Source organism: Siphateles boraxobius, unplaced genomic scaffold, assembly GCF_051911475.1.
Source record: "Siphateles boraxobius isolate OS27281-9 unplaced genomic scaffold, OSU_SipBor_1 81, whole genome shotgun sequence".
NCBI classification, from domain to species: Eukaryota; Metazoa; Chordata; class Actinopteri; order Cypriniformes; family Leuciscidae; genus Siphateles; species Siphateles boraxobius.
Genome location: NW_027509210.1, coordinates 1,838,054 through 1,865,461, shown reverse-complemented (window position 1 = coordinate 1,865,461; position 27,408 = coordinate 1,838,054). Strand labels below are relative to the sequence as shown.

The 27,408-nt window shown below is 39.9% G+C and overlaps 3 protein-coding genes across 6 annotated transcripts in view; all 3 read right to left on the bottom strand.

Moving 5' to 3' along the window:
- Window positions 1-1,678: 1,678 nt before the first annotated feature.
- LOC143730771 (vitelline membrane outer layer protein 1 homolog) lies at window positions 1,679-7,375 on the bottom strand. Of its 2 annotated transcripts, XM_077221359.1 has the most exons (7): window positions 7,250-7,375; window positions 6,981-7,150; window positions 3,623-3,735; window positions 3,311-3,424; window positions 2,035-2,219; window positions 1,919-1,963; window positions 1,679-1,753 (listed from the first exon to the last, which is right to left on the bottom strand). In XM_077221359.1, the coding sequence occupies exons 2-5, from the start codon at window positions 6,981-6,983 to the stop codon at window positions 2,036-2,038; spliced, it is 414 nt and encodes a 137-aa protein (XP_077077474.1). In that variant the 5' UTR covers window positions 6,984-7,150; window positions 7,250-7,375; the 3' UTR covers window positions 1,679-1,753; window positions 1,919-1,963; window position 2,035. The 2 variants fall into 2 exon arrangements, with proteins under 2 accessions (XP_077077474.1, XP_077077473.1); XM_077221358.1 differs by lacking the exon at window positions 7,250-7,375 and having other exon boundaries at window positions 6,981-7,224.
- A 4,893-nt stretch (window positions 7,376-12,268) lies between these two features.
- LOC143730768 (vitelline membrane outer layer protein 1-like) lies at window positions 12,269-18,435 on the bottom strand. 2 transcript variants are annotated; one of them, XM_077221354.1, is made up of 6 exons: window positions 18,080-18,435; window positions 17,704-17,831; window positions 17,467-17,583; window positions 17,069-17,250; window positions 16,953-16,997; window positions 16,536-16,620 (listed from the first exon to the last, which is right to left on the bottom strand). In XM_077221354.1, exons 1-4 carry the CDS (start codon window positions 18,278-18,280, stop codon window positions 17,070-17,072), a joined length of 627 nt encoding a protein of 208 aa, XP_077077469.1. In that variant the 5' UTR covers window positions 18,281-18,435; the 3' UTR covers window positions 16,536-16,620; window positions 16,953-16,997; window position 17,069. The 2 variants fall into 2 exon arrangements, with proteins under 2 accessions (XP_077077468.1, XP_077077469.1); XM_077221353.1 differs by lacking the exons at window positions 16,536-16,620; window positions 16,953-16,997; window positions 17,069-17,250 and adding exons at window positions 12,269-12,426; window positions 12,506-12,687 and having other exon boundaries at window positions 18,080-18,419.
- Window positions 16,536-27,408, bottom strand: part of LOC143730769 (vitelline membrane outer layer protein 1-like) — a 30,462-nt gene continuing 19,589 nt past the window's right edge. For both annotated transcript variants that reach the window (XM_077221356.1, XM_077221357.1), the window contains one exon: window positions 16,536-16,620. The gene's annotated coding sequence lies outside the window, so the exon portion shown is untranslated. The remainder of the gene's footprint in view (window positions 16,621-27,408) is intronic.

The following is a 27,408-nucleotide window of genomic DNA, read 5'->3' as shown; positions in this document are numbered from 1 at the left end:
CTTCTTGAATACCTCCCTCTTTTTCAAGAACGACAAAAATGGTCAAGAGCAAGAAGATATTTCATCCCAGGCGACAGCGTCTTGATAGCAGACAATAACGCTCCTCACAGTTTGGGAAAAATTTTTGAGGCCAAACCTGACGCCAGAGGTCATGTCCGGGTCGTGAAGCTGAAAACAATGCCAGTGTCCAAAATCTGCTTGCTGTTAGCGGGTGACGAAGGTTCTGTAAATAAGTCCTGAGCATTCAAGAACATTGAAGATAAGTTGACTCATTCAATTTTGAGTTTCATTTTGAATTTTACTATAAGATGTAAATTAATTGTTTGGGGTTTTAGTAGAAATGGCTCATTTATCATTTAAAAAAGTAATTGTTTTTGCCTCTACAAACACAATTAGGGGCCGGTATGTAGGAGCCAAACTGAGGGGCCGGTATGTAGGAGCCAAACTGAGCTTTGAGTTGATTTCATGTTTCTTTCTTATAAAAGTGGTGTGCGTCTGTGAGTGAGTGATTGCACATGACCACAGGTCTGTTTACTGCCACCTAAAGGACAGTTGGGAGGCTGAAGGTGGAGCCCAAAGGAAAAGGCCCTAAAGACAGGAAGACACAGTATCTGGTGTGGCAGAGAGGGCGAACAGTCTTTTGAACGTGTGGTGGTGTGCCATGTGGTTCCATGACGTGACAAGCCGTTTTGTTACCATATAAGCCAGACTACTATAGATTAATTCTTTGTTTTATTTTTGCCTCAAGTTTTTTGTAACATTATATCTACACCAATAACAATAAATGATCATTGGACAAACTGTATCAACTTCTATACAACTACTCCTCATCTATACAACTGCATGTGTCAAGCTATATCCAGCTCAGCCAACAGTAGTAGCAAACAGGGAATTCATTTAAATATAAATTATAAAGACTATTCTTATTTTTCGATGCCTTACTTGTTCTGGAGAAGTTAAAGCTATTGGAATTGGGCATATTTTTCACCAAGCATTTATTCATTCTTTGTGTGGCAATTCTCAAGTGGAGGGAAAAGTGAATCACTATTAAATTAATCCGACTACGCCACCCTGGTGGAGCGCCAGGGAAATAACTCCCAATAAGGACACACAGGTAAGTTTTACCATTTGAAGACAGAGATAACGCGAGACATGAGGAGCAAAACAAAAATACACGTTATTATAAAATCACCAGCGCCAATTAAATTCTCTCCCTCAGGATCTCCCAACATGACGAAAATAAGGGCTAGACTTAGTGGGAACAAGGCAGTGATTGCAGGAGGAGGACCCCAGCTGCCGTTTTTTCCCCGTTTTTGATTGTTTTTTTTTGTTTTTTCGATACCAGCTGCTGTTTTTTTCTTCACCACAACAATTTTTTGTAGGCCTACTCTCAGAAATGATTCCAAATAAATTTTGAGTCTCAAAATAGTCGCAATTTCGAGCCTTAATAATGGGTTTTTTGCATATTTTTCTGTTATATTCGGGAGCTACCGGGACAGTGATCGACGGGTTGGCGAACACTTCTGTAGAGTATGTTGGTCATTCCCAGGGAATGCATGAACGGATAAGACAATTACTGTGAATGCAATATAAGTGGCTGTAGACCATCTGCCACATGCAATAATGTAATGAACGATCTGATGTCAAGTGATGTGCAAAAGAATGTGAAACTACAAGGTTCTGTTTAGAAAGTCTTTAATGCTGATATTTGACTGACAGCAGAAGTTCAGGAGTCTTCAGAAGAATCACTAACCTACAAGAAAGAATAAAATAATTTCAATTCCAATAATAGGCGGGATGTTAATGTCCCGATCACCCGGTTAGGATTTATTTTTTGATAATGACTGTGCATTATCCCTTACAAAGCTGTTGTATGACATGGTTCATGTTAGTTTATCATATGATTATCAATAATTACCATCCATTTGATCTTCTTGCTATTCTTGCTGTCATCCTCTTACACCTGAAAGAATAAACAGATTTAGTTGATCTGCAGTGTGTGTAAGTCTGAGTTTTTGATTGCGATCACATCACCTTAATCACAGCAGAACATGCGCACGTCATTGAGAGCGGTGTCGTCTCCGCTGATTCCCTGTGGCTCTTCTATCCGTGTCCTGATGCCACAGATTCCTCTTCCAAGACACGTTATGCTCCAGTCTCCCCAATCGCCCCAGTCTGTGCCGTCTCCTCGAAGCACAGAACCTCCACTGCAGTTGAATCTGAAATAAATGTGACAGTATTATGTTGAAGTGCCCTCATGCAGTGTGTAATAGAGCTGTTTGTGAATGTAAGAGTCTCAAAGTGCAGATAAATGGAGTTTTTGTCTCCCAAAAGAAAGAATCGATTCTGAACTGCCTGAAACGAGTCGTCAGTATAATTCAAGCCTCACTTCCTGCTGAACATACATAGGTTTGTAACTAATTTGCATAATGCCAGCCTCTGGTCTTGATTGGCCGAACAGCGTCTCTTAGCTCCGCCCTCAAACACTAGTTTATCTGAGACTGGAAGAGTTTGGTTCGTGTTGTTCGTGTCGAGAAGACGCTGTTTTCTGCTGACAAAGCAAATCCAGTTTGATGAGATTGATACGGTAAAACCCATGACATCATTACTGTTCGGATCACTGTTTATCAAGAGCTGAGATTTAGATATGAAAATGAGCGTTTAGTTTCTGACCATCACAGCACACTGGGCCGTCTGACCAATCAGAGCAGAGCAGCTCTCAGAGAGGCGGAGTTTAAAGAGGCTGAATCTACGGACAAACTGTTTCAGACACTGTGAGAAAAGAGCTGATACTGCAGTGGATATTATTGAGAAAATTGAAAGTGTTTTTTGACCAACCTATTTTCAATGGAAAGATGTTGCGCTAAATGTTGCGCCAATTGTCGGCAGTTTACATCTGTTTTCTTTCATAATCTGTGCTCACATATTGTAATTTTAATATAATATATATAGCTGAATGTCCAATAAAGCTATTCTCATTTACATATTTTCTGTCAGACAGCTAAATTGGCAACTGGCAATTGGATGCACTTAAACCGAGACTCTAGAAAACAATTTTGTACCTTTAAAATAGCATAATAGGGGCACTTTAAACATGAAGTTTGACTTTTTCTGGAAGGTTTCTTTTTCCAGCAGAGAAGAAATATATGAACTAGCGGAAGTACTAATGAACTGTTTTATAGAACTTGTGTAAAAGAAATATAACACTTAAAAGTCGTGTTGTTGCTCTGAATATCATTCATATGCTTGATGAGGGAAAACTGAGACCCTGAATTGCAAATTCAGAATGATTGTTCTGCCACAAACTCACCTGATGTTGTTTGCGGCCGTATCATCTTCAATTCCTTGATTAGATTGGGCTCTCAGCTGGAAAGCTGTCAAGAATCCTGAAGGACACCACTTGACATCTGTCCACTCACCCCATCTGAAGAAAAGACACAATTTATGGCTTTTTTGAAGGTTTATTGAAGACAATGAAGATTAAATCAGTAATTATTTTCAAGATAATCCACAGTTCATAAATCTAGCTTGTGAAGAAACTGCTCTTTAATGTAAGAATTCTTCATAAACCCAAAGTAAACATGCTGTTACTAGTTTTACTTCATTGCATAGAGTCCATTACCTTCCCACGTCAGACTGAACGGAGATTTCCTTATTTAAGTCTGAGGTCCGACTGACACAGTAAAGACGAATCCCGTTGAGTGCTGTGTTATCCCAAAAAACAGGTTCTTCCACCTAAAAAACAAAAGAAAAAACAGCATAAACATTAAAGGGGTCATGACCTGAGAAACCAAATTTGCCTTGATCTTTTGGTATATAAGAGATCTATGTACTATTAAAACTTCCTGCAAGTTTCATAGCTTAAAGGAGAACTCCGGGCAATCTTTAAGTTAATCTTGATCGTTAGAGCTTTGTGAGTACGGACTATAGGAAAAAAAACGAACCGGATTGGTGCTTGCTACGCGAAGCTGCGACCGCGAATGCCCAGAGCTCCCACCCAGCTAAAACGGCAGCTATGGGGGCATGGACATAAAGAGCGTTTTTGAGCCTCTTAACAGACACAAAATGCAATTAAAGTGTCTGTCCAACATGAACAGGGACCCTACATGTGAACAAGATGCGTTTAGCAACTTAGCCATTGTTTCAACTCACCTAAATATTCTTGTAGACGGCAAGCTGTAGTCTCGCGCTGCAGTCCCGTGCTGTAGCCGGAAAAGGTAAACAATGTCCAGGTGGGAGGAGCGTTGATCATGTGCGACGAGTTAAGATCAGAGTTGCTTACAAGTGAACAAGAAATGGTTCGTGTTTGTGCCTTTCCGAATTGTGACAACAGAATGCGAAAATATAAGAGCTTAAATTTTCATCGTCTTCATTTTCATGACCTCGAGATTCTGCAGTTGTGGCTAGTTGTACTTCAACTTGATGTGCAAACTCCCGTAAAAGTACTACGCTCTAAAGATTACCGCATTTGCAGCGAACACTTTGACAAGGATGACTACACAACACAGCGGGGCCGTTTGAAGAAAAATGCCATTCCATGTACGAAGACGGGTGCAACCACTGTGGAGGTAATGTAACATTTATTTATCCTTCCATTTGGGCACACACTGCATGAGGAGAGATGTGCATGAATGTTTTTGTAGTCTTATTTACAAAGCTTTAATTATTTCACTAGCTTCTTCGACTTGAATTGTAATTGTATTGTAATTGTATTCGCTGCAAATGCGGTAATCTTTAGAGCGTAGTACTTCTACGGGAGTTTGCACATCAAGTTGAAGTACAACTAGCCACAACTGCAGAATCTCGAGGTCATGAAAAGGAAGACGATGAAAATTTAAGCTCTTATATTTTCGCATTCTGTTGCCACAATTCGGAAAGGCACAAACACGAACCATTTCTTCTTCACTTGTAAGCAACTCTGATCTTAATTCGTCGCACATGATCAACGCTCCTCCCACCTGGACATTGTTTACCTTTTCCGGCTACAGCACGGGACTGCAGCGCGAGACTACAGCTTGCCGTCTAAAAGACTATTTAGGTGAGTTGAAACAATGGCTAAGTTGCTAAACGCATCTTGTTCACATGTAGGGTCCCTGTTCATGTTGGACAGACATTTTAATTGAATTTTGTGTCGGTTAAGAGGCTCAAAAACGCTCTTTATGTCCATGCCCCCATAGCTGCCGTTTTAGCTGAGTGGGAGCTCTGGGCATCCGCGGTCGCAGCTTCGCGTAGCAAGCACCAATCCGGTTCGTTTTTTTTTCTATAGTCAGTACTCACAAAGGTCTAACTATCAAGATTAACTTAAAAATTGCCCGGAGTTCTCCTTTAAGACGTCCTCCTCATTATAAACGAAGCATTTATTTAATCAAGCTCTAAATACAGCTCGTTCTAGATCCATGGTATGAAGTGACGTCACGGTGCGAAGTGACGTACCAGTCGTTTGCATATGACCGCCTCCAGCGCAAGACAACTACGCCTCATTTCGCATCATCGCATGCGTTGTCGTGCAGCGAGTGGGTCTGTTTAAAAGATGACTGCGATGCTACGCAGATGTGCTGTTCCTGTTTGAGTCTTTGAATACGCTGCCGAACGATCCAGACGTCAGGGAAAACAGTCGGATGCAGTTTATTTGCAGCTTATGCAGCCCGCCAAAGCTTAATTTGAACGGTGAGTGATCAAATGAGTGTGACAGGGCATGTTACTGAAGAACGAGCAGAGTGAGAGAGAGAGACAGAGCCCCGGCCGCGCGCGCGCGCCTTCAAACTCTCTCTCTCTCTCTCTCTCTCCCTCCCTCCATCGTGCATTTGAATCAAAATCAATTGAGAATTAACACGATGGTAAAAGATCGGAAGACCGAAGTTTCACGTGGTGGAGCATTGTGTAGTCTACGTGTGATACAAAATGATAAACGTTAATAATTTATGCATAAGCAGCACTGACGTTAGCCAATCATAACAGTGGGCGTTAACACTGAACTCTTAAAGGGGAAACACCTCCAAAACAGACTGTTTGAATCAGAGGTGAGAAACAGGGTGCGAAAAGGTCATAAATCACTATATTTTTAAAGTTTTTTTGTACAAAAAACCTATAGTAATACTATAATTGCACCTAAGGGAACATAATAAAACAAAACAAAAAACCATGTCATGACCCCTTTAATACAATCCTCTATTTGATAATGTTCATGGCAGGTGGAGATTTACTAACACACCACACACACACACACACACACACACACACACACACACACACACAAACTCCAGGCCAATCACAGTATTTGTTTATAAAACATAAATTATAGGGAATCAAAAGCCTCTCAATATTAAAATAATGAGCAATTTGCGGTTACAGGTTTTAAGTTTTTAACACCTCCAGATGATACTATTGTCACTTCAAAAAATGGATTTCAAAGGCCTTCACCCTATTTTAATCTGAAATATTGCATTTATTGAAAAAAAAGAAAACAAATACATTTAGTGGAAATACATTTAGTTAATAACTTTAGTGGAAAAAACAGCTGATAATTTTTTTTATGAATGTTGCATAGTATCATAAAACTCCCTTACAATTCTAAATAATAATCAAAAAATATTATTGTACAAAAATAAATTACATTGATTTCCCTGGAAAAAAAAAAGTTACATTTCAAAACTTCTGTGACTTTTGACAGCGAAGGAGCCAAGTTTGACCCCAAAATGAAGAGGCTCAGCGGGTTAAAGTCTACATAAAACTTCTGACATGTGAAGGAATAAAGTTGACAGGACTTGCTTTTACACTTCAGGAATTGATTGAATCATAAAAAAATCTTGATAAAGTTGATATTTTCTAACCCAGATACTTTTTCTTGTTTGAAGCTCAAACTCACTTCAAGTCATTTAGCTTCTTCTCCAGTAAGTGTATCTTGATTTAAGAATGTTTAGATATTTGTACTGGAAAACTAGAAAATCAAAACCACTTTCATGAGTCACTGTTCAACTTACCATCAGACTAAATCCCGTGGCGTATGTTCCAGTTGGACAAAATTCCCTTTGACCCCACGAACCCCCCTTCAATCCATTCGACACAGTCAGCAACGATACGAAAGATCTTTCGATGCTCCGCTCAGAAGATTTTCCAGCGGACTGAACACTCACATGCAGCCCAATAATGGCTAACAGTGAAAACACAATGGAAATGAAGGGATGCATTGCATTACATTGCCAAATAATGATTCAATTAATTCTGTTTGGTTTCTAAACCAAAAACTTACCCCGGGTTTCTAAGCCTTCTTTGGTTGGTCAGTAAAACATGTCTGCTTCTTTTTTGAGCCAATCAGAACATTACATTTATATGTATTAAGATTCAGCCAATCAGCAGCCAGGAATACTGAGTCCACGTCAATGCCTGTAAATAAACACACAACAATTCAAACATATGTTTGTTTAACTGAGTGTCCTTGGAAAGTGTTTACTCAGTAAAATGCCTGTCAAATGCTGGGTTGATTTTGTAATTTTATTTCCTGTTGTAAATATCAAGGCTAAAAAGATCAGCTAAAAATGATCATTCATTACTCACTCTCATGTCGTTCCAAACCTGTATGACTTTCTTTGTTTCAAGACGAATTTAAGTGTCATAAACATATTTTCACACAACTTGACTTCTGAAGTTTTATGATAATTTGCATGAAGAAATGAAAACACGTACAAATCAGTGTTTATCCATATTGTTCCAGTCAGTGAAAATAAATGATTGTGCAAGTCACGTAAACACACTTTATACAAACACTGATCAGGTCGAATTGCCAGTAAAAGCATGTGCCCTTTTAAAACGTTTATTTACACTTTTTATCTTTCATGAGGTTTTAGATACTGGGAAGCAGAAATCACACATTTAAGCAAATATGATCCATTAAGCGTCTGTGTATGTAGGAAAATAACAATCTTTGATTTCTGATTCATAACTGCTTCTTGATTCTGGCACCGTTTGTGATAGTCGCTGCAGGTTTACAATCTTCTCAAATATTAAAATAAGGTTTGAATTTGTTTTGCATCAAATCATTTTCTGAATATGTATTGTGCCATTTTAGCTATAAACACAATTATATATTGGGATACTATATCTGTAGAAGGGCAAAAAGTTTAGGGTAACAGGAGTAACAATATTACATTTTAATTTAAAGGGGACATATTATGCCCCTTTTCATAAGATGTAAAATAAGCCTCTGATGTCCCCAGAGTGTGTATGTGAAGTTTTAGCTAAAAATACCCAACAGATACTTTTTTACAGTATGTTTAAATTGACACTTTTTGAGGCTCAGAAAAACGCACCGTTTTAGTGTGTATCCCTTTAAATGCAAATGAGCAGCTCCTGCCGGCCCAGAGGGTGGAGCTTCACGAGCTCACAGGACGTGTGTCAGGACAATCTCATCTCACGGAATGATAATATCAAAACATAAACTCTAAGTAGCCGTGTTCATGTCGACCCGGAGTCGTACAATAATGCCCACAGAGCCAGATAATATATGCTGTATGGAGATTGAACAGGTATAGTCTAGTTTAATTACGGTTATAACTTGTTTTTCCATCTTTCTTTTATCCACAATAGCTTGTTTTCACATGACGTCACGTCACTGCGTTGCCATGGCGATACATACAGATGGAGGGCAGGAAGTGATTTTCTATATTTAGGAATCACTATAACAAACTCAAAAGCCTATGTTTTGCGTCGTTTATGGTTGCTCAAATCGATCAAACCACGAGGAGTTTTTATCGTGTGCCAAAATTTGTTGTTCATAAGGGGGGAAAATACAAGAAATTGACAGAAAAACATCGGAAAAATTGCCTTGCAAACCTACGTCTGCGGTCGGGAGTAGCCGAATGGGAAAATGCCCGTGTGTGTCAGTGATCACTTCGTCAAAGCTGAGTTAATACAGCTTATGTGTCTGTTTGTGCAACGTACCAGTTTTTGAACCTTGTAAAGTCAAAGTATGTCTGTGAGACGAGGTAGTTGCTGATATCTACCGCCTCAATGGCAGGCAAATCTTTCAATTCAGTTGAAAATCGGTCCTATTCATAACGTATGGATCACGTCCAACATATGTTTAGTTTTTTTTGTTTATATATTTCTCTTGTAATAGCGTCTAAAGTAGTACAGTACGGACTTTCCTCCATCTCGTCCATTGCGTTCTTCACTTCCTGCCCTCCATCTGAATTTCGCGCGTCAACACAGTCACGTGACTGCAAACAGTACAAGCCTGTTGTAGCGGACCGCGTCCGAATGTTGTAAAAAATATACTGATGAGTTCAATGAAGTTTATTGTACATCACACAAAAGATGAAGCGTCAATTTCACTCTAGAAAACCACTGTAAGAGCTGAATAAACACTGTATAAGAAGTCCGCATTAAAGTATTATCCATATCTCTCCCTCTCCCTTTCATTATTATCAAGTAGCTTTCATTATTATACCTTTAGCCCAGGTATCCTGGAAGGATATCGATCTTATCCCTTCAGTTGAGGATGCCTGGTCATTCTTCAAAAATGCTTTTTTAGCTGTTCTAAATAAGCATGCCCCTTACAAAAAGCTCAGAACTAAAAGTAGATATAGCCCGTGGTTCACTCCAGAACTCACTGCCCTTAGCCAACATAAGAACATTTTATGGCGTACGGCATTACTGACGAAAAACCCTCGAGACCGGCAACTTTTTAACGAAGCCAGAAATCGATACACACAGGCAGTCAGGTATGCTAAGGCTAGTTTTTTCAAACAGAAATTTGCCAATTGCAGCACTAACTCTAGAAAGTTTTGGGATACAGTAAAATCTATGGAGAATAAGAACACCTTTGCACAGCTGCCTACAGCTCTGAAGCTAGATAATGTTATTACCACTGACAAGCCTTCTATGGTTGAGAACTTTAATAAGCATTTTGCCATGGCCGGTTGTGCTTTTCATTTGGCGAACCTGACCATAATTAATGGCCCCTCACCCTCTGTAGCATCTTGTAATAATCTCTCACGTTTCTCCTTTGCCCATGTCCAGACAGTAGATGTTCTAAGGGAGCTGCAGCATCTTGACCCCTTTAAATCATCAGGATTAGACAATCTGGACCCTTCCTTTTTAAGGTTGTCTGCGGCAATCATAGCTACCCCCATCACCAGTCTCTTCAACCTTTCTTTCAATTCATCAGAACTACCGAAAGATTGGAAATCTGCTGCAGTAATTCCGTTATTTAAAGGAGGGGATAGATTAGACCCAAACTGCTATAGACCAATCTCTATCCTCCCTTGCATTGCAAAGGTTTTCGAAAGAATTGTTAATAAACAAATTATTCATCATTTCGAATCCCATCACAGTCTTTCTGACAAGCAATCAGGTTTTCGAGCTGGTCATGGGTGCACTTCTGCCACACTTAAAGTCATAAATGATATCATAACTGCTCTTGATCAAAGACACTATTGCGCAGCAGTATTTATTGACCTGGCCAAGGCCTTTGATTCCGTCAATCACAACATTCTAATTGATAGATTGAATGACCTAGGTTTCTCAAATAATTGCCTTGCTTGGTTCACAAATTATTTTTCTGACAGGTTTCAAAGCGTTAAGTCAGAGGGACTACTCTCTAGTCCTCTGGTTGTCTCCATGGGAGTGCCTCAGGGTTCTATCCTCGGGCCGACTTTATTTTCTGTATATATCAATGACGTTGCTCTTGCTGCAGGAGACTCAATGATTCACCTCTATGCAGATGATACCATCCTTTATACGGCTGGTCCGGTGTTGGAAACTGTGTTAAAAAACCTCCAAGAAAGTTTTAATAAGATACAACATTCTTTCCGTTCCCTTCAACTGCTTTTAAATTCTAGCAAAACGAAATTTATGTTTTTTAATCGATCTCACACTGTGTTTGACTGTTCAAAAAGTATCACGACACTAGATGGGTTTGCAAAAGAGCAGGTAGATGCCTATAAATACCTAGGGGTCTCGTTAGACTCTTCACTCTCTTTTCAGACCCACATCAATCAGCTTCAAGCTAAAATCAAAGCTAGGATTGGGTTCTTTTTTTGTAATAAAGCCTCCTTCACTTTCCCAGCCAAACTTGCCCTTGTAAAAATGACTATCCTTCCAATTATTGATTTTGGTGATGTTATTTACAGAATTGCTTTAAGTTCTCTCCTTAGGAAATTGGATGTGGTATATCATAGTGTTATCCGCTTTGTCACCAATGCTCCATATAACACTCACCATTGTAACCTTTACAGTTTAATTGGCTGGCCTTCATTACATACCCGGCGTCAAAAACATTGGTATCTTTTTATTTATAAATGCTTACTGTGTAACACCCCACCCTATCTAAGGTCATTAATTTCCAGAGCAATCCCATCTATGAACCTTCGTTCAAGCAGGTATGTCACCCTGGTGGCTACTAAAGCTCGTACTTCTTTTGGACGCCTCTCCTTCCAGTTCTCTGCTGCTAATGACTGGAATACACTTCAAAAATCCTTGAAGCTTGAATCCATTGTCCCGTTAATCACTTTTAAATTATTGTTAGCAAATTTATTGTCGGACCATTGTACATGCTAACCCGATCTGTGCACATGATCTATGGATCTGTATATTAATCTTCTATGTTTATTGAGTACTACTTTGTCTTGTAATTATATGTGTAACTAATGTTTTTGTACCTCAACGCTTTTTTGGCCAGGTCGCCATTGTAAATGAGAAAGTGTTCTCAATGTGCTTACCTGGTTAAATAAAGGTTTTATTATTATTATTATTATCAACATACACAGCGAAGTACAAAAAACACTCGTTACAACTAACAGTAAACGAATATTATACACACCTTTTCAGGGGGTGCTTAATAAACTGGTAAACTGTATATCCGTAAAACAACTCCTATGACTGAACTGTAATAATTGTGTGCGCTCTCACTTTCATTTCTGCCATGATCAGTAATGTTAGGCCTATCGCTCCAGTAAATAAACAGAGCTATGTGGATTAAACAATCCAGCTACACAACACCGACAACGCTTGGGAGACATTCTCGTCAGTGCAGCAATGGCGGATGTGTACAACTATCAACTCGCTGTGAATCAGGGCGGTTCTATGTAAAACGGCAGTGTCTGTCAACCCTCGTGGGCGGGGCCTGTGGCTTTAGTGACGTCACTAAAGCCGCATTCTGAAAACAGGTCGAAAATAATTTCAACTCCAATAATAGTAGTAGTAGTATGCTTTAGTAGTTATTAGTAGTAGTAGTATTAGTAGTATACTAATAGGCGGGATGTAAATGTCATGATCATCCGGTTAGGCTTTATTTTGTGATAATGGCCAGCTGAATTTACATCACAAAACTGTTGTATGACATGGTTTATGTTAGTTTATCATAGAATGATGATCAATAATTACAATACATATGATCTTCTTGCTGTTCTTGTTGTCATCCTCCTACACCTGAAAGAAAAATCTGATTTAGTTCTAAATCTGCAGTCACTATTAGTAAGATCTGAGTTTTTGATTGCGATCACATCACCTTAATCACAGCAGAACATGATCACGTCATTGAGAGCGGTGTCGTCTCGTCTTCCCTGTGACTCTTCTATCCGGGTCTTGATGCCGCAGATTCCTCTTCCATGACACGTTGGGCTCCAGTGGCCCCAGTTGCCCCAGTTTGTGCCGTCACCCTCCAGCACAAAACCTCCAGTGCAGGTGAACCTGGAAAAAATTCAGATGTGACAATATTATGATAAAATATGTTATTGCGCTGTTGGATTGAACGTCAGTCACATGATCACCTACAGCCGACGACCTAATCACTGCAATCATGAACAGCAGCACGACTGCAAGTGTGATATTAACTAAACTATTGATAGAGGAAAACTGAGTCCTTAAATAGCAAAATAAAACCAGGATGGGTAAGAGATGGTGTGAGAGGTATACACTGGGTAAGAGATGTTATAACTTATAGCACCACACACTCACTTGATGTTGTTTGCGGCCGTATCATCTCCTTTTCCTTTGGAAGGTTCAACTTTCAGCTGGAAAGCTGTCAAGTATCCAGATTGAATGACACCATTTGACATCTGTCCACTCACCCCAGCTGAAGAAAACACACAAAGAGGTTGCCTGATCAAATCAATTATTATTTTCAAGAAAATCCTCAATTAACTTATCTAGCTTAAACACTTGATATAAGAATTGTTAATAATCTGAGTCCATTACTTTCCTACGTCGGACTCAATTGTGGTGTAGTCATGTGAGCCTGATGATTCTTTGGACCGATCAACACAGTGAAGTCGAATGTAATTGAGCGCTGCAACGCAGCGTAAAAGAGCGCTTTCTTCCACCTTAAAACAACAACATTGAGACAATCTTCCACTTGAAAGAGTAAACTCTAACCCAACACTTAGTGACATTTATCTTCATGCTCTTTAGTATTACATAGACACTTTAAAGATCTTAAGCAGGTGCAGTTCCCTGGAGAAACCTGGAATTAAATGACAAACAGAAACTCCACAGTTGTGAGCCTTTTAATCACTCATCCCCCCCATATTAGCAAAATAGAGTCAACTTACCCTCAGACTAAACCCTGCGGCGTATCTTCCTCTTGGACATGCTCTTATATCGCCAAGACTGTCTGTCGATGCTCCGGGCAGAACGACTTTCTGTGGTCTGACCGCTCACATGCCCAATAATGGCTAGCAGTGAAAATATGGAAAGGAAGTGATGCATCTCTACAGCACTGGCCTGATTGATAAAAAAACAAAACTGATTGTTAGAATAATTTTCAGGTAGACTATCTGCAGCCTCAGCTATCAGTGATCAGGTGGAAACAGTCGCCTTGTGATGTGAGAATGATCAAGCAGACACAGAGACTGTGTACCATAACATTCTCAAGTTTATTAAGGGAGACGCCTCATATTTATACACAATTAGCAGAATCATTAACCACGACGTCCATTCCATCCAATCATAGTAGGCCTACTCAAAGATCAACCCCTACCATATTTGGCATATTAAGAAATATAATACCAAGGAAGAGAGGTCAGATGTTTAAATGTGTGTGTGTCTTGAGTTCACGTATTGGTGCGAGTGTATAAGTGTGTTCAACCCTGGTTCTTGTTTTGTCTAGGTGTGTCCATGATGTGCAGATAGCAACGAAAAGAAGTTACACAAGGGCAGTCTTACACAAGAATAGTTTGTTTGTAAGAGTTAACTGAAATTGAACAGACATTTTCCTGTCTTATCAGTTGGGCTAGGGGCTCGAGTGACATTGCAAATAGCATTGGGGATAAAGCGCACACTTGTCTTGTGCCTCGTTGTAAATTAAAGGGTAGAGAATGTGCTCCATTAGTCATAACAGAGGCCGTGGAGTTTGTATATAAAACTCTTATTTTAATGGGGTAATTTTTGAGTTATTTTTCAGATTATGGAAGTGTAGCGGGGAAGGATATTTAGGGGGCACAGGTAACTTCCGGACGCTCTTTGCCGGCTCAATCTATAGTTGGATCACAGGACAGGGGCAGCAGCACGTGCGATATAGGCCAGTGGGACGCCAAACATTGAGCGCGAGCTCAGACGGACGATTGCAGCAGTAGGTGGCTTACACCGCCGGTTAATGAGAAAATGGACGGATTGGCTTTGTTGCGCGCACGGCATGCACGCATTATAGGCTGGGTGCAACACACGTAATAAAAGGAGACTGTCAGTGTGATTGCCTGTCACTGTTTTTCTTTCACCTTGTAATATATTGAACCTAATTGGTTTGTTTATTTTCTTTTATTTATTTATTTATTTTTATTTGTACCATTTTGGGCTAGGGCAACGTGCATTATTACTCACTTTTGTAAAATTATACTGTAGTTAGTCAGATGGGGGTGACCTTTATACCTGTCTGACCCACCTTAGTGTGTTGATTGCAGTGTGGAGCTACTAATGTAGCTTTTTAATCATTATTAACTGGGTTTATGCATGTTGTGGTCTTTTAAATAGACGTTTATTGGTATTAAGTGTGGAGTTCAGTGGGTCTTAACAGTATAAGCCATGAAGTGTGTATATTGTTGATTTTCTTATAGTATCTGTGACTATTACAGTGAATGGTAACTTAAGAGGGTTATTGTGGATCTAAGTGGGCCTGTATCTTGCCCAGTTTTATAGTGTTTATTTCTATTTTTTTCTTTTGTGAATAAATTATGAAAATGAGTTTCCAGCCTCTGGTCCGTTAATTCTGGACGTATATTGAACTTACTGAAACTAGAGTGGGAAGATAGAAAAATATTTTTTTATCCCATACAACATTCACTTACTACATTATCATGTTTACAAAGGCTTTGCCAAAGCCATACACATCCAAAACAGACCCGAGGTAGTCCCACTCCAGCCTGTCAAACGCCTTCTCTGCATCCAACGAAAAAAACGCAGCAGGAGTGGGACAACCCCGGGATTCGTGATGGAAGTGCAGTAGTCTCCGAATGTTATCCGCTGCTAATGTATTTGGCATAACCCGCTGTAATCAGCGAAAAAAAGCAGTAGGAACTCGTTGTCACAAATTGGTTCGGTTTTCATCACTTCCCTGGCTCCCTGAAGAATCACCTGCTGGTCCTGGTAACGTAGCACGCGAAAGATCAAAGTGCGGGATTTACCGGAGCCGTATTTTCTGTGCGCGCGGTCGATCTCGATCGTTCCCTTCTTCTTCAGAGCGGATATCCAGATAGGGAGCATCTTTTGAAGGAAGCCTATTGGATCATTCCCTACCCGGCCCTGCGACACTCCCATCAAATGCACATTATTACGAATTATTACATTATTCTAACTCCGCGATTTTAAAGGTGAGGCTTTTCTGCTCTGTTGTGCACGTTTAGATCTTTCTTCATCTGTCGCATCTCATCTCATCTGTCGCATTGGTTTGAAATCTCAAACACTTCTTGGTGGAGCTCGATCAGAGAGGATTTAACATCCTCCATAGCCATCCGAATTGCATTTTGAATCGTAGTTTCAAGCGATGCTTGTTGTTTTGAAAGCGCCTCTGCAATGCCGTCTGTAAGACTAGCCTCAGTGCTCGCTAGCTTCATCTTTTTCTTCCCGGAGGGAGTTGTGGCCGGGCTGTTTTTTGTTTCCGTACATTATGCTGACAATATACAGAGTACAAAATAACTGGCTGTTGGTACTATATATTGTTATTTAGCAAAAGGAAGGAGGTTTGCTACCCCTTGACCATCGTGTGTAGTGGTCACGTGACCTCTCCATCAAATCATTTTCTGAACATACATTGTGCCATTTTAGCTATTAACGCATTTATATATATATATATATATATATTGGAATACAATTATATCTTTAGAAAGGCAAAAAGTTTAGGGTAACAGGATTGACAATATTACACTTTAATTTAATGTAGTGTTCCTGTAGTAGAGTATGTTGGTCATTCCCAGGGAATGCATGAATAAGAATAAGACAATTACTGTGAATGCAATATCAGTGGCTTTAGACCATCTGCCACATGCACTAATGTAATGAACGATCTGATGTAAAGTGTTGTGCAAAAGAGTGTGAAACCACAAGGGTCTGTTTAGAAAGTCTTTAATGATGATATTTGACAACCGTTTGACTGACAGCAGAAGTTCAGGAGTCTTCAGAAGAATCACTAACCTACAAGAAAGTAGAAAATTTTTTTTTTTTTAAATAAAATAAACTCCAATAATAGGCATTCCCTGCCTGCTGGTTCCTTCTGCCAGTTAGACTGGTTCAGGGTCTGTGTGCTGCAAGTATCAGATCTCTGCTTCATGGTTCCTTGGCCTGTCTTCACCACAACCCTCAGCCTGTCCTGGTCACGTCCTCAGCAGTTCTTCCTGCCTCACCCTATCTTGTACTGTCTCCTGTTAATAAATATCACTCCCCTGCTCATTCTGCATCTGGGTCTCCCCTGTGTGAATCCTGACAGGTTCATGTTAGTTTATCATAGTATGATTATCAATAATTACCATCCATTTGATGTTCTTGCTGTTCTTGTTGTCATCCTCTTACACCTGAAAGAAAAAACAGATTTAGTTGATCTGCATTGTGTGTCAGTCTGAGTTTTTGATTGCGATCACATCACCTTAATCACAGCAGAACATGCGCACGTCATTGAGAGCGGTGTCGTCTCTGATTCCCCGTGGATCTTCTATCCGGGTCTGTATGCCACAGATTCCTGTTCCTTTACATTTTGGACTCCAGTTTCCCCAATCGCCCCAGTTTGTGCTTTTACCCTGAAGAAAAAACCCATCACTGCAGGTGAACCTGGAGAAAAATCAAATGTGACAATATTATGATAAAATATGTTATTAATTTGTGCAGTTGGATTGAATGTCAGTCACATGATACATGCAGCCGACGGCCAAATACGAACAGCAGCACGAATGGGAGTGTGACATTAATTGAACTGCTTGATGAGGGAAAACTGAGTCCTTTAATAACAAAACAAAACCCGGATGACTTATATCACCACACTCTCACCTGATGTTGTTTGCAGCCGTATCATCAAATCCAAATCCTTGGTCAGATTGGACTCTCAGCTGGAAATCTTTCAAGAATCCAGAACCACACCACTTGATATCTGTCCACTCACCCCAGCTGAAGAAAAGAAACAAAAAGTTTCCTGATCAAATCAATTATTATTTTCAAGAAAATCCTCAATTTACATATATAGCTGAAACATTAATGTAAGAATTCGTAATAATCTGAGTCCATTACTTTCCTAAGTCGGACTCAATTGTGGTGTAGTCATGTGAGCCTGATGATTCTTTGGACCGAGAGACACAGTGAAGTCGAATCCCATTGAGCGCTGTATTATCATAAATCACAGAGGAAGGTTTTTCCACCTTAAAACAACAACAACATTGAGACAATCTTCCATTTAAAAAAGAGAGTTAACTCTAACCCAACCCAGAGTAACATTTATCTTCATGCTCTTGAGTATTACACAGACACTTTAAAAATCAAAGGCAGGTTCCCTGGAGAAACCTAGAATTAAATGACAAGCAGCGACTCCACAGTTCTTTCTCTCTGGGGTTTGAACCTTTGAAGCACTAAACCAACGCCATATAACCGATGTGAATGTCAAACTTACCCTCAGACTAAACCCTGCGGCGTACCTTCCTCTTGGACACATGCTCTTACATCCCCACAATCCCCATGTCATTCCGTTCGTCACCGTCAGCTCAGATCTGTATCGTCCATCGATGATCCGCTCCCAAGGATTTCCTGTGGTCTGACCGCTCACATGCCCAATAATGGCTAGCAGTGAAAATATGAAAAAGAAGTGATGCATCTCTACAGCACTGGTCTAGAAAAAAATACTGATTGTTAGATTAATTTTCAGGTAGACTATCTGCAGCCTCAGCTATCAGTGATCAGGTGGAAACAGTCGCCTAGTGATGTGAGAATGATCAAGCAGACACAGAGACTGTGTACCATAACATTCTCAAGTTTATTAAGGAAGCTTCATATCTATACACAAGATCAAGCAGAATCATTCCATTCCATCCAATCTTAGTACTCAAAGATCAACCCCTACCATATTTGGCATATTAAGAAATACAATACCAAGGAAGAGAGTACATCTGTTTTTTAAATGTATGTGCGTGTCTTGAGTTCACGTTTTGGTGCGAGTGTATAAGTGTGTTCAACCCTAGGTGTATCCATGATGTGTAGATAACAACGAAAAGAAGTTACACAAGTCTTACACAAGAATAGTCAAAATTGGAGCCTAAGAAATAAGAAAATAATAACAATGGCCACTTTAAATGAATTCTAAACTAAAACTGACCCCTGGGTCAGTAAAACTGCTCTCAGGATTCGTTTTTGAGCCGGTCAGAACTTCTTCAGACTGGTTAATCAGTTTTGTGATGTCCTGGTTCTACCCAATGAGCAGCTAGGAGCACCGAGCGCACGCCAATGACCTGTACGTCACGTGAACACACAAAAATACAAACATTGATCCAATTAAAATATACGTTTAACTGTCAGTGTCCTTGAAAACTTTTTTTCTTGGTAAAATGTCTATAAAATATTTTGTGACCTCATCATCTTGCAAGAGATGAGGAGAACTCAAGAGTTCAAAAGCAGTAATCAGAAATGTCAAAAAAATAAAAATAATAATAATAATAATAATTGTAACTTGTCAACAGGGTTTCCCAGTCATATCCAATGGCAATAGCTTTGCAAATAAATCAAACAAAATTTCTCCAAAGCAAAAGTAATCACCAAATCAAACCACTAGATTTGGTTTTGGTTAGACACTAGGTTTTCTTTTTATTTATGTCTTGTATAATTATGACAATTGATTCTATGTGTTTTGGTATTATTTGTCTTTTTAGTTAATCACTGTACAGCACTTTTGTCAGTTTTATGCTGTGTGTAAATGTGCTTTATAAATTGAACGTACTTACTTACTTGTCTTTTGGATGCTAGTATGATCCCAGCAAGACCACAACAAAACTTGCTTATGTGTTACATTTTATGTTTACTGGTGCACAGTAAAATCCTCAGTGTTAAACACTGCTCATTTTTCATATAGTCCCAATCTGAGTAAAAGTAACACTGAAGCAATGTTGCAGTTAGTAAAATAAAGCATTATTCACTCTAGTCTGATGACTGAGCATTAGTGATGACACCAGCGATTAACAAGCAGATTCACTGAAGATAAGAGGAACAACAAGAACAGAAAGAAGAGAAGAGATGAGCAGAAACACAACAACTACAACTGACTTACAGGCACACAGCCTTAGAGGAAAATTTAACTACAAATAAAACCAATTTCTCAAGAAGATGATTGAACAACTAAAAAAAAAACAGCATTACCATATTCACTTATTACCAGATCGGCTTTATTTCTTTCATAGGGGACATGTACAATGGTTGTTGAAGTCTTTTAGTTGGGCACTTTGGTTGAATTAATTCTTATTCAGCAATTGTTAAAAGAGCATTCTATCACTATTGTCGACAATATTTTAGACTCCTGACTGCACTGACATAGCTTTTACTATGCATTTTTTGGAATCAGTGACTGGCAGCTGGATTTTGACACATGTGAGTTCCCAAAAGATTTTGTAAGTCTTTAAAAAAGCAACTTTCAGTTTTGAACTTTCATTATCAAGTTGTTATTTACTGTCCCATTAAAAAACCTCTTCTCATACAACCCGTTATTGAACAAACTGCTTATGATTATGCTTTTATTGGGCATTTTCTTGGTTTTCATATCCCTAAATGTTTTTGTTTGCAATGCACACAAGCTCTTTTTAACGGATTTGAGTAAACGTCATTTACTTATTAACTAAATGTATGTAAATTAACTAAATGTATTTATGCCACACTATAAATTGGTATACTTAAAGTTTGTTAAATTGGAACAACAAATTTTGTACTAAATGCATTTCAGTTGTAAGGAACTCAGCTTTTTGGAAATATTAATAATCAATAATATCTTGTTATTATTAATTATAAATATTTGGGTCAGTTAATTGGATTAACTTGATGTGGCTGAATTAATATTACAATCAATTAATCAGTTCTTCCAACGAACTATTTTGATTATTAATTTATTCTAATAAAGGGTATCTTCCATGGCCACCGAAGAATAATTATTTCTTCGCCTGTACAGTACTTTGAGCCAGTAGCAAAAACCGTGATCGTAAAGTGACTTGTATTGCAAACAAAACAGAACCAAATACATATTATGTACAAGTTTTATTAACTAAATATAGATATTTATATGAATATAAATAAACTAAACAACATACACACATGAATACATAAATAGGTTAGTGATAGGATGAAATTGGAAACCGGAAGAGGGTCTATGAGAAGAACCATCAGAATTTCATTTTCACATTTCATTGAATTGAATACTTGCATTTGTAATGGGAACAATTCTTGAAGTTGTTGAAAATTGGAGTCGTTGATGGTTCCGGCAGCGTCAAGTGGAAGTTGGTTGAGCGTTCTCTTTCTCCAGGAACGCATGACTGGTTTGGTGAAGGCCTGGGACTCTGTTGAGGCCACGCCGAGCACCCAGGAGAAGTGAGGAAGTCAGAAGGATGGGTGATTGGAGTCGTTGTTGGTTGGGGTCTTTGTTCCTAAACTCTTGAGATTGTCCTTGGTTCTTTGTGAGAGAGTCATCTCTCTCCTGCCTGAGCCCATATCTGGTTGGAATCGAGGCCTGCTGGGCCCTGGGGCCCCCGTGGAGGGGGAAGGGGGTTCCCCAGTAACACCAGAACAGTGTTCCGGCTGGATGAAAGAACTAAGAGAGGGAGGTCACATGTGGACTGTCTCTAATAAGGCCTGGAGAAGATCCTCCCCTAAGGGTTGAACTCGACCAATCAGAAAGGGGACATGTCTGAGAGGGAAAGTGGCTCTTAGTTGATTTACGGATCTTTGTCCCATAATATGATTATACCTTCATTATTGCTAAAATAGCTATAACACATCCACACTGCATTCTAGAAGAAGGTGATGTACATCAAAGTGTGAGTCATTAAATGAGGATTATTTAGGTAGGAGGCATTATACAGGTGAGGTTACATTGATCGTTAGTTGGTTGTATACCAGGATACATACCATAATATATACCTAATAGTACACGAGACGGTAAACCATTTACACTGTTTCTTTAACAGTTTTATGCATGTTCATTTATAGATCAGTTAGTCTATGATTAACGCAGCAACGTCTGTTTTAAAGAGGGTTTCTGTTTCATAGTCTCTCTCTTGAGTATGTGGCCACATTCCTCGGAGGTCGTAAAATCTCCTTATCATGCCCTGTAACATGACACTGTTTCTTTCACTTGTGTTTGTTCATTTGGGCTGTGTGAGGAGTTTCATAAACCTTTGTATATAATGAATAAATAGTATGTGTCTGATTGGTCCATACCCTACACAGTTGTCCAATGCTGAAGTTCAACTAAAGTTGTATCATCATTAAAGGACATTATCACTTTCCTTTGCTGATTGTGCGCATACTCGTTACATGCAGGGTAGTTACTGTCATGGTTCATGGATCCGTGTGTTCATTTTGTGTATCTGTCTGGTGTGTTTGTAGGTGTTGGGTCTGTGTGTGTGGTGCTTGTTTGTTGCCTAGTAACCAGCTGATCACTCAATCAGTCATTCAGCTGCAGCTAGTCAGCTGCCTATATCTAACTGGAGTGAGATATGCTTGGTGTCGGTTCGTCACTCTTGTTTTGTTCTCTCACCTAGTTCCTGTGTCAGAGTTCCTAACGAGGTTATTTCCTTCATCTCGTCTGTGCGTCCAAGCAGAATGGAGATCGTCTTGAGTTCTCTTCAACCAGCCATTGGTCTGAGATCCACACTGTGTTGTTTCCTGTCACTTCATCACTCTTCTTGGATTATGGCATTGAGGTCGCCCGCCTCCTGACTGTGGCGTTTTGAGTATTGTCCCCTGTTTTGCCTGTCGCAATAAACTGTTTACTTGCAATTGGATCTTCGACTCTGTTTCTGACAGAACGAACCGACCATAGAATGGATCCAGCAAGCGCGGCACAATTGCATGAGGTACTAGTCAAGAGCGACGTTCGTCTTCAGCAACAGGAGGAACAAACTATGGCCATGGGTCGTGCTGTTCAGGCGCTAGTAGCCCAAGTGTCTGAACTTACGAAACAGGTACAACAATTAAGAATTGAGGCTAATCAAAAGGCTGTGAGTAATCCACCTGCTTCGGTGATCCAGTCCATTCGTTCCACGGAACCTCACCTTCAGCCTCCAGCGTTCTACTCTGGTGAGCCCCAGAGTAACATTTCTAGCCAAATGTTCCTTATATCTCTCACTTTAACCTTCTTCATTTCCCACGGAGGAATCCAAGGTGGCTTTTGTGATTACCTTGCTCGCGGGAAGAGCGGGCAGCTGGGGAACGACTGTTTGGGAGCAGAGACTTCCGTGTTGTGTGTCATTTCAAGCTTTATCCAACGAACTCCGAAAGTTTTTTGGTTGTGCTGCCTCTGGCAGAGATGCGGCGCATCTTCTGGCAGAACTGCGACAGGGAGAACGTACGGTAACAGACTATTCTGTTGAATTCCATAATTTAGCTGCAGAGTGTGGCTGGAATGCTGAGGCACAATGGGACATGTTTTTATATGGACTTTCTGAGTATATAAAGGACAAGATTTATGCACTGGAATTACCCGCCGGTGTGGATAAACTGATTGATCTAGCGATTCAAGTGAATGCCAGATTACGTTGACGAGGTCGACGGTCACCAAGAGGCTGTTCGAATAATGCACATAGTCCTCAGGGCTCGCAAAATCGCTAGCCCGACGTCCCGGGGCTATTGGGTTTTCAAGTCGGGCTACCAAAATGCACAACCGGCCTGCCCGACGGGCTATCTGAAATAGTGTAATCAAATTCCCCTAAACTTCTGCCTCGCCCCCCTAAAAATGTGTGATTAAGTGTAAGGTACACAAATTCATGTTCGCTTCAGTCTTGTTATAATCAGATTCAGCGCGTTAATCTTCAATCCGCAGCCACGCGCGAGCAGAGTGCACGTCAGAAAAAGAGGACAGGGTGTGTGTGTGTGTGTGTGTGTGTGTGTGTGTGTGTTCATATTAGCCTCATTGGTCTGTCACTGCTCGTCAATGTCAGAATATTTGAGATGAACAATCAAATCAAAGATGACCAATCAAATAGGCGGGCTATATGTTCACAGAAGCTGCTGAGCGCGAATTTTAACAGAGTGACTGACGCTTCAGTTTATGGTCGTCAAGTGCGAGATAAGATGTAAGTAGCTAAACTAAACATTTCATATTTGACAGTTTTTTTAGGTCATAAATGTTAAATGAATGACAAAAATAATCAGGCAAACTAATATACTGAAAATAGGCTTATGTAACGTGATTCATGTAGGCCTAATGTAATAATTAGTTCACTGTCATTGTGAGGTGACAAGAAACATTAAAGCTGTTTGCATCATGTTAGGCACAAGATTAATAATGAATGTGTACATGTTGAGAATTAATATAATACAATTTGTAGCCTTCAGTAAATTAAAAAAGTTCATTTTTAGGAGGGGAAGAGACCAGGGCAAAATGAGGGGACAGAGAAAAAGAAAGAGTGATGTAGATGAGAGAGCAGGTTGACAAATAATCTACTGCCACTGACATGGTTTTAAAGCTATTTCTTATCCTTTTTTGGCCTTCAAATGTCTTGAAATGCACATATCAGAGAAAATAAAAATTTTGAACAACCCTGACAACCTTAAATTTAGGACCTCTTTGATTATAAAGCCCTGTCTACGGCCCTGTGTTAGGAATAAGATCAATAATGAATGTGTATATATTGTGAATGAATTTAATAAACGTAGTTAGGCTACCTAGCTTCCCTAGTAGCTTTCAGTAAATTAACGCGTCTAAGAAAATTATTCATACATCAATCAGTTGACCCTATGTTTACTTTCTTCACTGGCATAAGGAGAGAAAAATAATCAGCTGCATGACATGTTTTTAAAGTTATTGTTATCCAATTTTTTGGGATATGTAGATCAGAGAAATAAAAATTCTCTCGAACCCCCCTAACTAGCCTACCTCACATCCGGGACCTCAGTATTTATAAAACCCTGCCATCTGCATGTTAATTAAACTAGTTAATAGTAAGAATTAGACCCTAAACTAAAGTGTTAACTTTTTTAATCATACCCTTATTGGGGGCTGAGCCACAGACTGATTCATGTTCCATACTGGTCACACAAATTTCAATTCAGTTAGAACCAGATGCATATTTGTATTGATGATTCTAATTTGATTATTTTATATCCAATTGTTGATATTTGCGTTTTGAAAAAGTTTTCGATTGATGTTTTGACTCCTAACCAATTTTCTACATTAAAAATTCTCTTTTTATTTGGGCTAGTAAAATTTATTTCGGGCTACCAAAATCTGAAGAGTGCCTGCCCGAATGGCTACCAGCGATTTTTAAATTTTGCGAGCCCTGGTCCTGTTTTTAATTCTCCTGAAGAGACGATAGCATTTTTTCCAGATCCTGAGCCCATGCAATTGGGTAGGTCTCGTTCATCATCACGGGAGAAGCAGAGGAGGAGTGAGAGGGGGTTATGTTTATATTGTGGAACCGCCGGTCACATCACGCTACAGTGCCCGGTAAAAGCCAGCACCCGTTAGTAGGTAAGATGTTACTGACGGGTGGGCTTGCACAGACTGAATCCTCTTTTTCTGCCACTCATCTTCCAGTGAGTTTAGTCAGAATTTTGACTGTGAGGCTCTAGTAGACTCAGGAGCTGAGGGTAATTTTTTAGATGTCGATCTGGCACACAGACTTAAGATACCTATGGTGGCACTCTCCCAGCCCATCTCTGTGGTTGCACTAAATGGTCAATGTTTACCCTCAGTAACACACTCTACCGCCACCTTAAGGTTGGTCACCTCTGGTAATCATTCAGAGAACATTGACTTCCTGTTAATTGACAATCCTTTTGCTCCTGTGGTGCTAGGTCATCCCTGGCTGGTACTTCATAACCCGCACATTAACTTGCGCAGGAATTCTGTTTTAGCCTGGAACAAATCTAGTCATGCTTCCTGTTTATTGTCTGCGTGTTCTTCTGTGTCTTGTTCTGTGTTTCAGGATGAACACATGGAGATGATGAACTATCATCTCTCAGGACCTGAAGTGGGATAATCACATTGACTCCATTGTGAAAAAAGCCCAGCAGAGACTGTACTTCCTTCGCCAGGTGAGGAAGTTCAACTGATTCAGTTCTACTCAGCCGTTATGGAGTCTGTTTTATGCACGTCCATCACTGTCTGGTTTGGTTCAGCTACCAAATCAGACATCAGGAGACTACAACGGACAGTCCGGACTGCGGAGAGGATTATTGGTGCCCCCCTGCCAAACCTCCAGGACCTGTACTCTTCCAGAGTGAGGAAGAGAGCAGGTAAAATCATCACAGACTCCACTCACCCTGGACACCTCCTGTTTGAACTGTTACCGTCAAGACGGAGACTCAGATCACTGGCCACAAGAACATCTCGGCACAGGAACAGTTTCTTCCCACAGGCCATTTCCCTCCTGAACAGTTAACACTCCTCCCAAGGCATATGCCTCTAAGTGCAATACTGCCACTGTTTAGTGCAATACCCTACAACTCAGGTGATACTTATATGTAGATTTATTTATTTATAATATTCAAAACACTGTAAATATGTTCATAATCTATAAATCTGAAAATGTTTATTCTGACTAAACCCAACTGTGATACTTTTATTCTCATATATTTATATTTTTATTTTTTATTCTTATTTGTAGTATTATGTTTCTTGTTGTATCTGTATTTGTATATGTCCACTGGAAGCCTCAGAACCAAAACAAATTCCTTGTGTGTGCAAGCACACTTGGCAATAAAGCTCTTTCTGATTCTGATTCTGATTTATCTAACGTGCCACGTGAGTATCTTGACCTGAAGGAGTTGTTCAGTAAGTCCAGGGCTGCTTCTCTCCCTCCGCATCATCCCTATGACTGTGCTATAGATTTACTACCAGGTATGTCTCTGCCTAAAGGCAAGTTATACTCACTTTCTGCTCCAGAAAGGGAAGCCATGGAGAAATACATTTCTGATTCTCTGACAGGGGAGCAAGAGGATGTTGCTCTCTCTCACACACACAGCGGCCTCGTTTACACTGTCAGTGAAATTTGACCCAATTCCGATTTTTGTGTCTTCTATGACAGTGTACTGTAAACAGGAAAAAAACGCATGCATTTGGATATTTCGAAATCGTTTTCAGGCCTCGTTCATATGTGGAAATAAATCTGCTATAAATCAGATATGTGCCAATGCACTGTCATGTAAACAGGCAGTTCGGATTTTCTGAGGCATTAGGATACGTCTCCGCGGTTTAATGACGAGAGAAACCCCGATGCGCATCTGCAAAGTGACTGAATGGCCCGACGAAACGTTGTGTCGTCTTAAGAGAGGAATGTGGACACACGTTGCCACAACTCAAAGGTTGGCTTGCTCATCCTAAAATTTCGGACCCACTGCTCCTCGTTAAAGCCCACAACGATCTCATGAAAGTGCGTATCTATAGCACGAATTTTATTTCTCGTGCAATTTACGCCAAACATAGTTTTTGCGTGCATATGATACGCAGTTTTCGCGTGCATATGATATGCACTTTATGGCGTGTAATACACACGCACTCCACACCCCTAATCCTATCCAAGGGGTTTACAGTGCGTATCATGCACGCAAAAACTATTTTTAGCGTATAAATGCCACGAGAAATAAAATTAGTGGTAGGCCTATAGATAGCCTATTAGATACGCACTTTCATGAGATCGTGTTATGTTCCCACCAGTCCTGAGATCTCTCGCACACAATAACTGAAGCATATGCGCAGCTGTAATGATGGCCCTTCTCATCCTCTTCAGCCTCAAAATCATGTGATAT